Source organism: Rhinolophus ferrumequinum, chromosome 10 (genome assembly GCF_004115265.2).
Source record: "Rhinolophus ferrumequinum isolate MPI-CBG mRhiFer1 chromosome 10, mRhiFer1_v1.p, whole genome shotgun sequence".
Classification (NCBI taxonomy): Eukaryota; Metazoa; Chordata; class Mammalia; order Chiroptera; family Rhinolophidae; genus Rhinolophus; species Rhinolophus ferrumequinum.
The window spans coordinates 15802695-15819685 of NC_046293.1; the positions used below are offsets into that span (position 1 = coordinate 15802695).

Here is a 16991-nt window from a genome sequence, read left to right on the forward strand (position 1 = left end):
TCTGAGAGTAAGGCAGTCTAGATACCCTCAATAACTCCCAGTTTACAAAACCAAATGCTGAATAAAACCTAAGCAACAATGTGATATTAAATAATACAAAATATCTTCAAATGTATCACCGAGTTGACATGAAAATAATTCATCTGCAAAACTCCAAAAACGAAGTAAAAATACGAAACTGGTGAGGTGAGTCAGCACCAAAGTCTGATTTTGCCCTGGGAGTTCCGTTGAACTCGGGGGACCATGAAACAGCTGTGGAGTGGGACTGGACATAAAGCCCAAGGCGCACTGGGGTCTAGAAGGACCATCACAGCAGTGGGCAGCAAGGAACCTTGCTTGTCTCAATTTTGGTGTTGGGTGGAGGGGGATAAGTCACCAGCACCCTCAAATTCAACCAAAGGCCAATCCGCAAGGTCTGTGATCTGAAATCACAGAAACTTCAAGCTGATAGCAAAGTGGTTTCACATTAGCCTCTGAGTGTCTGGCAGAGCAAATTCTCTCAAGGATCTCAATTTCAGTACATACGTCAAATAATTCCTATTTTCCAAAGAAGGTAAGTTTAAAATACCACTAAACACAAGGAAAAATGGCACCAAAAGTGAAAAACAACACAGTTTATATAATGGTAGAATCTCCCACAAAGACTACTGGTATCAACACAGGAAAAAATGAGTGTAAAGGAATAGAAAGAAGTATGGAAAACATGAATAGTAAGCAAAAGATTACACAGAAAACAAACGTGGAGATTTTTAAAACCAAATAGGACTCAAGAAGATAATTGAAAATAAAAACCCAACAAATAGAGGAGGGCAAGAAAGAATAAGAAAATGAAAAATGAAAGACAAGGAAAGATGGCAGGAATGGACAAAAATGACATACGACCTAGAAATCCAACTTATATTTGTAATCACAATAAATACAAATGTACTAAACTATCCAGTTAAAAAGACAGATTTTCTTTGGCCTTATCTTGTGTGTCTCCTGCAAACTTAAAATGTAAAGCCAAAGAAAAACCTAGGATATTCAGATAAAGATAAATATTGCTATGGTTTAAGTAACAACAACAAAACAAAGGCAACAAGCATTCACAGTGACAGTCACTACATAGTTATAAAAGGTTCAAATCACCAGGGAAGATAGAAAAAATTATAAAATTAGTATGCCTCTAATAATACCACCCCCCAAAAAAGCAAACAGTAACAACTTCAAGAGAAACAGAAATCTACCATAACGAGATCTTGAGACTCTTCAGGAAATAAGAAATCAAGTATATGGTAAATCAGTAAAGAGAAGATCTGTATAGCACAACTAACAAGTTTGATCTAATAGACTCGATACTCCACAGTTGGGGAATACACACTTTTTTCAAGAATACATGGAACATGTATGAGAACTGGTCACATAATAAAGCTATTCTCAAATTTCAGAAAACTGAAATCTTAGTCCACATTCTCTGACAAAATGACAATAAAGATTAAGACAACTACAACATACCCCTGGCATTTGCAAATAACTTCTAAGATAACTAATGGGTTTAATATTCAAATCTCTGGAAAGAGTAATTAAGGAAAAAAAATGCAGAAATAAGCTAATAGGAAGGAAAAAGAGTCATTGGTACCGATGCTGTGAAAACTAAAAAGATAGATAACATGGATAAATTCATGTCAAAAAAATTTAAACTAAGATGAAATGGAGAAATCCCTAAAAAAAAAAAAAAAATAATCAAAGCTGACTCAGGAATAATAGAAAATCCTAATGATCCTATAACCCTTAAAGAAATAGAATTAACAGTTAAAATTCTCTTAATGACCAATGACTTTAAAGACAAGGTCCATGACCATCTGAGGGGCTTCTGGTCAAGACGGCACAGTAGGTTAATGCTGTGCTGATCTCTCACCACCACATGAAATTTACAACTAAACTACAAAACAACCGTCTTTGAGAATCACCTAAAATCTTGCTGAACTGAAACCTCACAGCTAAGGACGTGCAGAAGAAATCACCTCAGGACTGGTAGGAGAGGCAGTGACGCAGAATGGGCTGGTCTCACACCCACGTGTGACCATTAAAAATTGGGAGAGAGATCTCGGCTGTAGTGGTTCCCCCTGGGGGGGAGAGGTCCAAGCCCCACCCCAGCCCAGGGATCCAGTGCCGGGAGAGAAGTCCCCATAATTTCTCGTTGTGAAAATCAGCGGACATTGTGACCGAGTGAGACACAGGGTGGCTGGAGTTCGAGGTGCTCCTCCTAGACCACGCACAGACTTACCCACCAAGGGAATCACTGGCTCTGAGCTCCAGCGCTGGGACAGAAGCCAGAAAGGCAGCAGGGACACACGGGGGCGAACTGAGTTGTCTGACTTCAGGATGAGGGCTGGAGGCACAGCTTTCTTCTGGACAGAGGAGCTGGATGGAAGAGCTGGCGGGAGCCACTGTTTCTTTGTTGAGCCCTCCGCCTTCCTGGCGTGCAGACGCAGGCGGCGCCGTACCTGAATGTCCATCAAGCTGGCTAACGCTATTCATTTGCTGTTCCTTCCCCACGCTCTGGGGATTCGAGGCCATGCCCCGCCCAACTTTCAGGCACTCCCAAGCCGCTTCCGCTTCTGCTTCCAGTGGCTTTTTTTAAAATAAATTTTATTGGGGAATATTGAGGGACAGTTTCTCCAGGGCCCATCAGCTCCAAGTCATTGTCCTTCAATCTAGTTGTGGAGGGTGCAGCTCAGCTCCAAGTCCAGTCACCATTTTCAATCTTTAGTTGCAGGGGGTGCAGCCCATCATCCTGTGCAGGAATTGAACGGGCAGCCTTGTTGTTGAGAGCTCGCACTCTAACCAACTGAGCCATCCGGCCTCCCCTCCGGAAGCTCAGTGGCAGCTTGTTGTCTATAATCTAGTTGTGGAGGGTGCAGCTCACTCGCCCATGTGGGAATTGAACTGGCAACGCTGTTGTTCAGGGCTCGTGCTCTAACCAACTGAGCCATCCGGCTACCCCTCCAGTGGCTTTTCTGTACAAACCGCCTGCCTTAGCTCATGCTGCAGACCTTCCTAGGGTCTCTCAAAGGTTCGTGGAACTCAGACAAGCAGCATCTGGCTTGAGCGTCTCCTGTACCTTTGGCTGAGCAGCCCTAAGCCGGCACTAGCAGCAGCTGTTTTGGTTCACAGCTTGGCCTCTTGAGGCACTTCTAAGCATGGCATGGGCAGCAGCCATCTGCAGATTTCTTTTTGGCTCCTGCCAGGTGGCCCCAGGTGGGTCTCAGGGTACTGCTGAACTTGACCTGCAGTGGGTCCCCTCTGAGATAGCCCTGGGGCTGGCACCCCAGGTGGCCAGCGTTGAAACCAGCTGGAGCATTACTTAGCCACCTCCAAGAACAACACACCCAAAGGGCGGACTGGGCAGGCACCAGAGTCCTGCTGAGGCAGAGCCTGCTCTGTAGGATCAGCCCCTGCACAGCTCCTCCACTGTAGTCACGGTCAGTCCTCACAACTAATGAACCCAACGGTCAATCCCTCCCACTGATGTGTAAATAGCAACCAAAGCTGAACTATAAGAGGAGGGCACACACACTCACACAAGGGACACACCTGGAGTGCATGGCTAGTGACCAGGGAAACTGGGCCACTGAGCCCCACAGCACACCTACTACATAAGGCCACTCTACTAAGACCGGAAGACATAGCAGCCCTACCTAGCACAGAGAAACAAACACAGGGAGGCAGCCCAAATGGGGAGACAAAGAAACATGTCCCAAATAAAAAAACAGAACAAAGCTCCAGAAAAAAAACTAAGCGAAATGGAGACAAGTAATCTACCATATGCAGAGTTCCAAACACTGGTTATAAGAATGCTCAGTGATCTCAGGGAGAACTTCAAAAGAGATAGGAAACATAAAAATGGAGATAGAAAATAAAGAACCAGTCAGAAATAAAGAATACAATGGAAATGAAGAATACATTACAAGGAATCAACAGCAGATTAGATAAAGCAGAGGATAGAACCAGTGATGCAGAAAATAAGACAGCAGAAAACACCCAACCAGAACAGCAAAAAGGAAAAAGAATCCAAAGAAATGAGGAGAGTTTAAGGGGCCTCTGGGACAACATGAAGTATACCAACATTTGCATTATAGGAGTACCAGAAGGAGAAGAGAGAGAGCAAGGAATTGAAATCTATTTGAAGAAATAATGTCAGAAAACTTTCCTAACCTATTGAAGGAAATAGACATACAAGCCCAGGGTGCAGAGAGTCCCAAACAAGATGAACCCAAACAGGCCAACACCAAGACACATCATAATTAAAATGTCAAAGGTTAAAGACAAAGAAAGAATCGCAAAAGTAGCAAGAGAAAAGCAGTTAGTTACCTGCAAGGGAATCCCCATAAGTCTGTCGGCTGATTTCTGAACAGAAACTTCGCAGGCCAGAAGGGACTGGCATAAAATATTCAACATGATGAAAAGCAAGGACCTACAACCAAGATTACTCTACCCAGCAAGGCTATCATTTAGAATTGAAGGACAGATACGGAGTTTCCCAGATAAGAAAAGCTGAAAGAGTTCATCACCACCAAACCAGTATTACAAGGAATCTTAGAGGGACTTCTTTAAGATGAGAGAAAAAAAATTTTAAAAAATATGAATAAAATGGCAATAATGACATATCTATCCACAATTACTTTCACTGTAAGTGGATTAAACGCTCCAATCGAAAGATAGGGGGGCTGAATGGATAAGAAAACAAGACCCCTACATATGCAGCCTACAAGAGATGTACTTCAGATTGAAAGACACACACACATAGTCTGAAAGTAAAGGGATGGAAAAAACATATTTCATGAAAATGGAAACAAAGAAACAAACATAAAATCTGAGGTAGCAAAACTTATACCAGACAAAATAGACTTCAAAACAAAGACTGTAACAAGAGACAAAGAAGGACCTAGTAATCACACCTCTGGGTATTTATCCGAACAAACCCAAAATGCTACTTTGAGGGGCATGTTCATCCATATGTTCATTGCAGCATTGTTTACAATGGCCAAGATAAGAAGGCAACCTGGGTGTCCCTGAATGGATGAATGGATAAAGAAGAGGTGGTACATATATACAACGGAATATTACTCAGCCATAAAAAAGAAGGAAATTTTGCTATCTGCAACAACATGGATGGACCTAGAGGGTACTCTGCTGAGTGTAGTAAGTCAGACAACGAAAGACAAGTGTCATATATTTCACTTATAAGTGGAATCTAAAGAACAAAATAAATGAAACAGAAAAAAACTCATAGATACAGAGAACATTCTGATGGCTGCCAGACGGGAGGGGGTTGGGGGATATGTGAAAAGGGGAAATGAATAAGAAGTACAAATTGGTTGTTACACAAAGTCATGGGGATGTAGGGTATAGCATAAGGAATATAGCCAATAATATTGTTCTAACTGTATATGGTGTCAGATGGGTACTCGATCTATTAGGGTGATAGATGGGAGGGGGATTGGGGGCAGGATGAAAAAGGTGAAGGGATTAAGAAATCCAAATTGGTAGTTATAAAATAGTCATGGGAATGTAATAATATGGTAGTAACTTTGTATAGTGCCAGGTGAGTACTAGACCAGTCAGGGTGATCACTTCTTAAATTATACAAGTGTCTAACCACTATGCTGTACACTTGAAACTAATATAAAATCATACTGAATGTCAACTCTAGTTGAAAAATTTTTAAAGGGGGGAAAAGATCAATAATACGTGATAGCGTGGTACAGTGTCAGATGGTTGCTGGACTTACCATGGTGATCACTTCTTTTGCATAGGGAATATAATCAATATTGTGGTAAGAACATTGTATAGAGCTAGGATGGGTACTGTTGCATAACTATGATGTACACCTGAAACTAATATAATATTGCACGTTAGCTATATTTTAATAAAAATCTTTAAAAAAAAGACAAGGTCCAATCTTAAACTCTTCCAGACAATTGCACAACTCATTTCACGAGGGTAGTATAACCTTGATATCATAGTAAGGCAATGACAGGACATGAAAGGAGCATGATAGGCTGATTTCACTCATGAACATAGGAGCAAAAATGCTAAACAAAATATTGGCAAATTAAGTCCAGCAATGTACACACACACACACACACACACACACACACACACACACTTCCACACACTCACACACCCACACACACACCGTGACCAAGTTGAGTTTATCCTAGGAATTACAGGTTGGTTCAACAGTAAAAAGTCAATTATTATAATTTAATACATTAAAATTAAAACAATTCCACCATTTAAATAGATGAGAAAATGCAATAGAATTCAACATCTTTTCATAATAAAACTATTAGCAAACTAGAAATAGAAGACAATGTCCTTCACCCAATAAAGGTCATTTATGGAAAAAAAATACTGAACTGAAATGTTGAAAGCATTCTCTCTAAACTGGGGGTAAGACAAGGATATTCATCATAAGTTCTTCTCAACACTGTACTATAGGTCCTAGTCAGTTCAGAAACGTAAGAAGAAATTTTTTAAAAGTTAAAAGCATCAGAAAGGAAGAAAACTTCCACTATTTGCACATCACATAAATGTATAAAAAATGTAAAAGAATAGCTAGATACATTATTAGAGCTAATAAAAATTTAGCATGATTGCTGGATCCAAAATTAACACATAGCGACAATATATCTATAATCAGCAACAACCAGTTAGAATAGAAATTGTAATTTAAAAAAACTTACCATAGGACTAAAAAATATAAAACTCCTAGGAAGAAATCTAATATAAGACGTGAAGGCGTAATAAAGAGGAAAATTATTAAAGTTTATTGAGAGATATTTAAAGACCAAATAAATGGAGAGATATACAATGTTTTTGGCTAGGAAGACTCATTATTGAAAAGATATTAATTTTTTCCAAGTCGATCAACAGATTCAATACAATTACGAACGATAATACACAAACTGGGAGAAGATATATGCAACATGTTTAAATGACAAGGGATTGGTATCCAGAATATATAAAGAAATATGAATCAATGAAAAAAGACACACACCCAATAGAAAAATGGGCAAAAGACATGAACAGGTATTTCATAAAAGAGGAACACTTTTATATATGGAAAAAAACACTCAATTTCATTAGTAATCAGAGAAATGCAAATTAAACCCACAGTAAGATACCATATAATAGCCATCCAATTGGCAAGTATAAAAGACAGTCAAGACCAAGTGTTTGCTAAGATGTGGAACAATGACACTCCGGAGTGGAAATTGGTACAAATGCTTTAGAAAACAGTTCAGCATGACCAAGTAAAACCTGCTTCTTGGAGCAGCGGTTCTCAAATTTTTGGTCTTAGAACCTCTTTACATCCTTAAAAAGTATTGAGGACTTCAAATTGCTGTTGTTCGTGCAGGTTATATTTATCAATACCTGTTGTATTAGAAATTAAAACAGACATTTTCAAACACAAAAATACACAAGTACACACTTGATTAGCTGTCAGAATGATGATGTCATCATACATCCGGAAAATACTTAAACTTGTGAAAAATGAGAGTAAAGGATAAATAATGTCTTAGTATTCTTATGAAAATAGTTTTGTCCTCACAGAGCTCTTGAAAGGATCTCAGGGACCCTCAGAGGTCCCTGGACCACACTTTGAAAATCACTGCCCTAGAGCAACTCTGTACATGTGCATTAGGAAACATGTACAAGAATTCATTCATTCTTCAAAGCATCTACCTTGTGCCAGGCATTGTGAATGTCTAAACAGACTAAATCAGACTAAATCAGACCATATGGGCTTACACTGTAATTGGCAGAATGTTCACACCAGCATGGTTTGTAATAGGCCCACATTGAAAACAATCCAAATCTCGATGAACAGAAGAACCGATAAATTGTGGTATAGTCATGTAATGGAATACTATTCAGCAGTGAAAACAAATGAAATGCACTTACATGCATAAACATGGATGGGAATCTCAAAAACAGTTGTCAGAAAAAAGTCACAGAATACATTCAGCATTAATACCACTTACACAACAGTTCAAAAACAGGTAAGTCTAAACAACATATTAGGGACACATATATATACACGAGAGGACCATACATAAAAACATGGGAATTATTAACAAAAAAATCCAGAATGTTTACCTCGTGTGGTGTGTGTGGAAGGAGGACAAATGAAGGATTCTAGGTATCTGAGAATGTTCTAGTTCTTAAGCTGATGGTTGAGTGTATGTGTGGTCATTTTACCTATTTCCCAACAAATATTTTAAAATAAAAGATATAAGGTCACGCAATACAAAATTTCATCAACCGAAAGGGAGTATCTTCTGCTATTTCTGCCGCTGCTGTGCATTGCAAATCAGCCAATTACTGTAAGTGGTAGGGACAAAGTACACGATAACGTGAAAAAAGAAATGAGTATGTGCTCTTCCTCACAGAGGAAGCCCATAGAGTCAGGGTCCAACAAGATTGTTTTATTAACGGTATTACAGTACTGCTCTGCCAAGGAGGCTGGAGTCATGGGCATGATTCTGGTTAATTGGTTACTTTGTTCACTGGGTAGAATTATTTGTATAAAGCTGATAGATGATGCAGATCCCAAAGTAAACTGACAAAGACACTGCCTCTTTCCTGAACTCTGTTGATGTTCAAAAATACAAATTCCCTTTGGCACATTCTTCTAATAATGCATTTGGTGTTAAGTAATCCCAAAACACAGACAGTGCATGGTGGCTACTGACTGTCCACATTGATTGATAATAGGTGACAGGTCATAACAATTTTGCAATCACGTCTTTGCCAAGGTCATCGCTGGCAGTGCCATTTTGCATATTAAACAAGACACAGTTAAGGGACAATTTCTCCTGATTCAGGGCATTTAGCTAAATTTTGGTATACAATTTAAAAATTGGAAAAAAAAAAGATCTTGAAACGTTCGATCTAGCCTGTGTACCCAAACAGGGCAGGCTCAAGTTATCATGTTGAGCTAGGGAGCTGGTGCAACAGGTAGCCTTGGCCTGGCAATAAGTCCCTGGCACCCATGCCCAGGACATGGGGAAGTAGAAAGTGGATTCTCCAGGTCCAGTCTCCCCAACTGGGTCTAACACAAGGGTGCCAACTCATCAGGAATTTCCAGACATTATAGTGGCTATATTAAACATCTCAGGCAGCTGTAAGACCCCAAATCATACGCATATTTAAGCTGGAATGGACAATGTCACCAGGAGGTGCTAACCTGCAGGTAGCAGGATTGTTGGACCTGCAGCACTCTGCCCACTCTTACATGCTGTGTAGCCGTAAGTGGCACACGGACAACTTTGTTATATTAGATGGTAATTGTCATACCTGTAGCTTTTTCCTTTGTCACCAATGAGAAACAGAGAAATAAGGAGGGAACCTTATTTCCCTATTCCCCAGATAGGAGGAGGAATGGATAATCCTCTCGTTCAGAGCTGGACCTCTGCTGGACCATGATTTACTAATGGAAAGAGTTACTCTATGTTCAAAACCAAATGCCAGCTGCTACCTTCTATTTTTAAGGTGTATATTGCTCAGACACAAAGGGTTCTCTTTGTACTTTCCTCATTCTCATTCTGAGGAGTGAATGATGTGTCCTCTAGTTTCTTGTCTCTGGGTGGGAAGGAAACCAGGAAGGGGGAGTGGGTGGGATGAGGGCCCATGTCCTTCTCTGTTACAGCTTTCCTATCTGATACGGCACCATACTTTTTGCACTTTTATCTTCAGGGGCTCTATGCAAACACCCTCGACATCTCTGAGTACTCTGCAAAGACTGTTGAACCAGCAAATCCAATCAGGAAATAGGGAATCCTGCTGTTGCCTCCACAGCCGCATCCCTATGGCTCCCTGGCTTTCACTCTATTCTAGACCAAAAGGCTTCATAACCCTGTATTCTCAAGACTCTTGAATTTGAGGTACTGGCAGGAGTGGTTCAGATTGTGAATTTGATGAACTTCAGTACGAGGCCCTTGCTCAATTTAAGTTACCCAAGACACCAAATGGACACAAGAACCTGACACTGTTTCTGAGGGACTTGCTGAGATGTACAGGCCCATGAGTGGAAATTTTCCTGAATTTAGTTCTGCACAAGACAGGAAAGAAGCAAATGGATACTAATAAGATATAGAAATCTATTTTGAACAAGGAAGCTGGTATCCTTGGATATTATAGCCTTTTCTTTCTTCATTCAGTTTATAGAATTTATTGTTTCTCCACAGAATGTGTTTACAGGCATGATAAAAAACAAAGTCTTTTCCTGAGGTATAGGAATAGGTAAGTATAGGGATTCCCAACTATAGCTGGGAAACTTGGAAGGAAGGTGTGTCAATGTCATCTTGCTTTCCAGTAGTGTGAGAATCCTTTGTCCTATAAGCTCAGAGGTGACACCAGTGACCTGACTTGATATGTACCTGAATCCAGTGCGACTCTAATGCTGGTGTTCCGTGTCCTCCAGCAGTTCCCTGTGCTCAAACACTAAGTAGGTAGTAGTTTTTCTAATGTTACACAATTGCCCATGCCTTTCCTACATGGAAATCAGAAAGATTAACTTTACAAGTATCTTTAGCTTATTCTCCTGATCATCCAATGATAAAAATCATAATCCAGCAATGTCCTGGATCTCATTAAATGCTCAGGTCTTTTTAGACTCAAGACTTCCTCTAGAGATCTATACACACCGATACTAAATCCCTTTTAGCCTAGCACATATGTGACACATCCCTTATTTGTCCCAGAACTTCTCTTAGGAACCTACGTAACTGCAGGATAGGGTAAGACAAAGCTGGAGTTTGTTATTTCCTCATGAGGCTTAAATCTGCTAAAAACTCTTTCCCTTTCGAAGCCTGCCTCCCATTTTGACCCCAGTTTGAGGAGGAGGAGTGAGAGTATGGCGAGATGTAAAGATGACAATTTTCTTTAATAATTCATTAAAATATTCGAGTACCAGCTAAATGAGTGATATGGAAAAGACGTAAACACCCAGTCTCTGCCTCAAAGACCTGCCACCTGGCAGGGGGAGAGAAACAGTGCTAACAGACAAGGGCACGGAGTTTTTAGGCAGCTGTAACAGAAGGACACAGCTATAACAAAGGACAGTGGGGACACAAGAAGAAGGGGTCAAATCTACCTGGAAATGGACTGTGTCTGGAAAGGCTTCATCAGGTTGGCAACACATGACCTGAATCTTGGAAAAAACGCATGGAGGCAGGTGAGAGTGGAAAAGAAGAGCAGACAGAAGACGCATAAAGGAAGACAGAGAGCATGGTATCAGAGAAACTAGAAAATTGTGTAAGAGCCTAAAAGTTTCAAATGACAAGACTCAGTATAATGAAAGAATTCACTGGATTTGAGAAATGAGAAGTTATCCCTGACCTTTGCTAGAGCCATTTTAGTGGACAGAAGCCTCGCTGCTCTGACTTAAAATGGGTGAAAAGCAGAAGGAAAAAAAATATTAAGAGTAAATAGATTTCATTTATGTATGGAATTTAAAAAAACAAAACAGAAACAGACTCACAGATACAGAGAATAAACTGATGGTTGCCAGAGGAGGTGGTGTGTGAAGATGAGTGAAAAGGTAAAGGGGATTAAGAGGTACAAAATTCCAGTTATAAACTAATAAGTCATGGGGATGTAATGTACAGCACAGGGAATACAGTCCATAATATCATAATAAATTTGCACAGTGACAGATACATACTAGACTCATCATGGTGATCCAATCATAAAGTATGACAAATGTTGAATCACTATATCATACACCTGAAACTAATATAATATTGTATGCCAAGTATACTATAATTTAAAAAAATGTAAAGAGTAAATAGAAGACAAACAAGAGGCGACAACAAGTTTAGACTGTGTTTTGGAGCCACTTGCCTTTTTACTTTCAAGCATACTAATTCAGCTACAGTAAGGGTTAGGCTTTACATTTCTGTAAGAAAATGACTCCCAAACACAATGTATGAATTTAAAAACAAGTTTTTAGACACAATTCACTCTTTATGAAACTGCCTATATTATTTTAAGTGAACGATATAAAATCAACATTTCTAGGATTTACTCTGCCATTACTAATTTTTTCTTTCATATAGATCAAAATAAATAACACCTATAATTGGTTATAGTAGAAAGGTACTTTATTTTACATATCATTGGTACACAATACATAAAACTGCCTACAATCAGCCTTGGGAAACATAAGTGTCAGTTATACCTTAAATGGTCAAAGACCAAGTCTATTTTGCAACCTACTTCATTTATGACCAGATGACTGCAATAATTTTAAATATTAATAATGTATTCATATTCAATGTTACAAATTATTTTTACACTACAAGTGTTGCAATTTAAAAAATATCTTTAGCTGTAGTAGACCATATCTCTAACCAGAATAAACCTTTGCTAGTCTACAAGTCTTTAAAATAATGGATCAGCAGTTTCACCTTCTTATAGATGATGATATTTATATAATTGGATTATGGGGCAGGGGGCCGCATACATGCAGTCGGATTATTTCCGTTTAAAAAAAAAATGCAGATGAAAGTGAGTTTATAATACCCTATCGCTACTTAAATTGCCAAAACAGTTTACTAAATTAAAATGAAGTCAATACAATTATTTTAGAAAACATAAGTCTAAGAGCATGCAACGTCAAAATCGTTTTACTACATATGTGAACCAAAGTTGCAGAGCCCAGGAAGAGGACTGTGGCATAAAGACTTGTACATCTGAACTGCTTACCCAGCTGGAGGAGTAAAGAAAGTAATTTAACTCAGTGCAAATCCTCTTACGATGTCTGCAAAATAAAGCCCACTGCTACTTAAAAAAGTCTTCACTTAGAAATGTGCCAATCGTAAGAAGCTAAATGCACTTTTGTTATTATTTACCCCAATCCGTTCTGGTCATGAACACATAGCTCAAAGATCTCTTATTAACCTATTAATGTCAAAACCAAAGAGATTTCTCAACAGCATCTTTCAGTCACCAATCACTTATCAGAGAGATATATGTGACTAGTACTTAATGTACAGATACCAAAAAAACGATAACAGAATCTGCCTTTCTCTCTAGAAAATAAGACATGTTAGAACCACAGGTTCATACTCACCTCCTGGTCTAGAACAGTAGAGGCATTTAAGCAAACTAAACCCAATACTAAATAGGTATAAATGTGCACACTCAAATACTCTATTCTTTGTTTAAAGTCAACTTATCCTTTGTCATTAAAAGAAGTGCTTCAAGATGCAAACTGTTAATTAATGTAGAAAATAAGGGGTTAAAAGCCAGACCTTTTCCTAAGAAAGCAAGTAGATCATTAAAATAATTGGATTTGAAACATATACTTAATATAACTTTCCATTCTTACTCTTTTTATAACTAAACACACACATATACACAACAAATCCTAGCATTTTACATGTGCAAAATTGCTTACCATTCATTTTATTTAACTTTGGTTAAGTATTTCTTTAGACTATATCAGACATACGGAAGATATTCAAATGATTACAAACATAATAATGAGGTAAGTTAAAATTCTACTAGTGCAAAAAAGCAAGCATATGCCAAAAGCAAAAGCATATGAGTTAAACAAATGCAGAATGAAGCTCTCACCAAGGGAGGTGCTGGGATAACAAACCAGAGAAGCTCCTTGTAAACATTGATTGTAAAGTACATTTAAAGATTAAGAATTCATACAGCCACAAAAAACGGTATTCTAACATCACGAGAGTAGTGCATTTATTTTACCTTTAGAGTTTGGAAATCACTCATTACTTGTCTAACAGTTTGCATATTTTTTTTGAGAAACTTAATTAGTGAGATACATTAATTACAAATACTGTAGTATAAAAATCCCAGTTCTTTACAAAAATTATATATTAAAATATTCTATACACTTTAAATTAGTAACTGGAACATACATATATATCCGTTCTGCAAAATTAATCCATCTTTTCTGGGAATATTACACATGAAGTTTGAGGACATAGCTACTCAGTCAACCTAAACTGGCATAAGATTACAAGGTATAAAAAAGATAGACCTGTGCCCCTGCAGTTACTGCAGCTCTTAGTTTGAAATATCTTTTCTGCCATTATTGCTCTGTATATCCATTCCCAATTTGAATAGACAGTGAAACCATGAAATTCCTAAAAGGTTTAAAACAGGTTATGTGTAGCAGAGTATCCATAATGCCTATCTGCATCTTTAAGGTTGTAATGGAACCTGAGTATACTATCTAATGCTTATATCTCAGTTGTAAAAAAGTTTATACAATTTTGAGGTAAAAACAATGCAAAAATAAAACATTTAGAGCATTTACAAAAATTTTACAAATGTTTAAAACACTTTCAAAATTTGTGTCCTTTTAAGGTGCTTCTTTCTTTCTGCAATAAGGGGGACACATACTTTAATTTTGAATTTTAAATTATGAATGTTTTAATTTCAGCTAAAGCAAAGTTGGGCCATGAAGACAGATGTTAAAATGCTCAAGAATATACTTCACTCTGATGAAAATACAGAATTTAAGTGCTTAAAAGGGACCTTAAAGATAAATTCTTTTAACTTCCTCATGTAATGAGGAAATTGAGGGCCAGATAAGTTAAGTGCTTTGGCCAAAAATATATTCCAATATATTACCCTGGTATGAATCAAGAAGACCCATTATTCTTTTTGTATTTTGCCATGATTCTTGGAAGATAATGAAAATTCAAAAGCAGAGTTTCTGAATTTGCCTCTTTCTTTCTTTTTTAATTTCTTAAGCTCTGTGCTAACTGTAGATAAACAAAGAAATCAAATAGCTGCTAAAATTAGTATCACAAATATTATTCAGTAGAAGACTAGTTATAAGAGGACCACCGCTCATACAGAATACAGGTAGAAGAAGTGAGTACTCAAAGTCAGGGCCTTTACAACGTAGAGAACATTCACTCTATAAGACAACACAGTGTACAAACGCCAGTTACTAGAATCATGTCAATAACTCGAGGATGACTGAGTGACATGGCCTTTTATAAAAGATATTGGAGTAATAAAGCCGTCCCGCTTTTACCTTAATTTTACAATTTTCCTTTATAAAAATGCTATAACTATAAGGAAGAATCCATATACTACTTGTCAGACAGTCTTTGCTTCTTTCCTATTTTTTATTTGTATCTAGAGTTGAGCAAATACATTTTAAGAACAACTTACAAAGTCAAATTCATAACTACTAGAAATACAAAGAATACTCTTTTAAATGACAAATCTTCATAACCAGTTACTAATAAATAATCATAATCACAATAGCTTTAGTAAAAAAAAAAATTCAATTTAAAGGTGCTTTTTTATTGTTACCTTGAAGCCATCGAACTTGTGTAGCTGGTCCATATCCCTTTTCGTTCTTTGCTGATATCCTGAACACAATGGCAGGTCTGGATGTATAATCAATATGTGCATTTGCAAGCTGCCCAGCAGTTACTATACATGATGTCTTAAGACCACAATAAATCCTCATAAATACAAGTTGACTTGGATTATCTTGTATTTGTGCTGTGCGAATTGCCAAGTAGGCTGAATATTCCAAAATATTTCCAGAAGGTGAAGTGGGAGGTTCCCAGGAAAGATGGATACCCTCAACATTCTTGGAGAGAGGGAAGGAAAAAAAAAACAAACAGGTAAAGGTTCTCAAGTTTTCTCTCATATCAGTATATTGAGTCTATCTTTAGAACACAAAATGATGCTTTTTGCTGTGGTAATTGCATTAGATGTTCGAACTTTTATTGTTGAGTTTTAAAAAACCTACCTTAATTGGATCTGCAATGTTTAATTCATGCCCACTTTTCTTTTCCCCCTTTCTTCCGCCTCCCCGCTCCCCCACTCTGGTTCAAGTCATTGTTTCTCAGTCTAGTTTTGTAGGGCACAGCTCCCTGGCCCATGATGGTATTATGAGCCTTGCGCTTCCCCGGGCTGAGGCAGTTGGTCGCCAGTCATGGTCGGCACCACAGCAGCGGGCCATACACGCTGGCCACTGGCAGTACATAACAGCCCGACACAGTTCACGCCGAGCTTCAGCTACTCATGGCCGCCCAGCTCCAGGGAGAGCTGTTGTTCACAATCTCAGCTGTAGAGGGCGCAGCTTACTGTCCCATGTGGGAATTGAACCGACGATCTCAGCTTTAGGAGCGCCGTGCTCTAACCACCTGAGCCACCCAGCCGGCCCTCATACCCACTTTTCAACATAAATAGGCTTAAATATCTGCCTGTATTATCCCAAGAAAGAGATTTTTCTTACTTTAAAGCAGACTTTTTCTTTTCTAAGGAGGGGCAGGACCATAGGAAAAAACACAATCAAATTTCGTGTATTCTATTAAAATTCTCCAGCACAAACTTTTTGGTTCCATAAACAAGAACAAAATTAATATTAAGAAGCATACCAGATTTCCCTGACTTTCTCTAATTTGGATGCTGTAATTCTGCTTGAAATTTGGTCCTTAAAATATTGTGTGATTAGCAAAGAACATATTTTAAACTTTTAATCCACCTCTTTTAGGTATCTCTCATTGCCTCTTTTTTTTTTTTTGAAAGATTAAAAAAAAAGACAGAGAACTCCAAGGATTAATTTAGGCAGTCCAATATTTGACTGTAGAGTTCTAGATAGTGCAGAGAAAGCTGAAAGAAATTTTTACAAAATACAATTCAAATACAAAACAACCTGAAAACCAAGGGTCTCCAGATCCGGAGGGATCCCCTCCGCCAAATATTCAGGAATAAAATGAAGAGCCTTACAATAAAAAGTTAGAATAGTCTGAGAGTTAACCTGATAACACCAAATCCTGATTAAAAAAAACACAAAACTTCCAGTCTAAAACGCCAAAGCTGGGTCTCCAATCTAAACCAGTCTATCCTCATAAATCAACATCATATCATCAGAAACTAATAAAAATCTCTAAACTGGCAGTTTTATTTCATGTATCAAGTTTCACATAATTGAA

The 16991-nt window shown here is 38.2% G+C and overlaps 1 protein-coding gene across 2 annotated transcripts in view; it reads right to left on the reverse strand.

Annotated features, from left to right (window-relative positions):
- Nucleotides 1–6834: 6834 nt before the first annotated feature.
- The window catches only part of HCFC2 (host cell factor C2), a 43205-nt gene continuing 33048 nt past the window's right edge, over nt 6835–16991 (reverse strand). The window contains exons 15-16 of one of the 2 annotated variants that reach the window (XM_033116495.1): nt 15355–15640; nt 6835–7422 (exon numbers count right to left, since the gene is read on the reverse strand). In XM_033116495.1, the coding sequence (XP_032972386.1) occupies nt 7364–7422; nt 15355–15640 (345 nt within the window). In that variant the 3' untranslated portion in view covers nt 6835–7363. Of the gene's footprint in view, nt 7423–15135; nt 15641–16991 lie in introns of those variants that run through there. The other variant, XM_033116496.1, reaches the window with a different exon arrangement.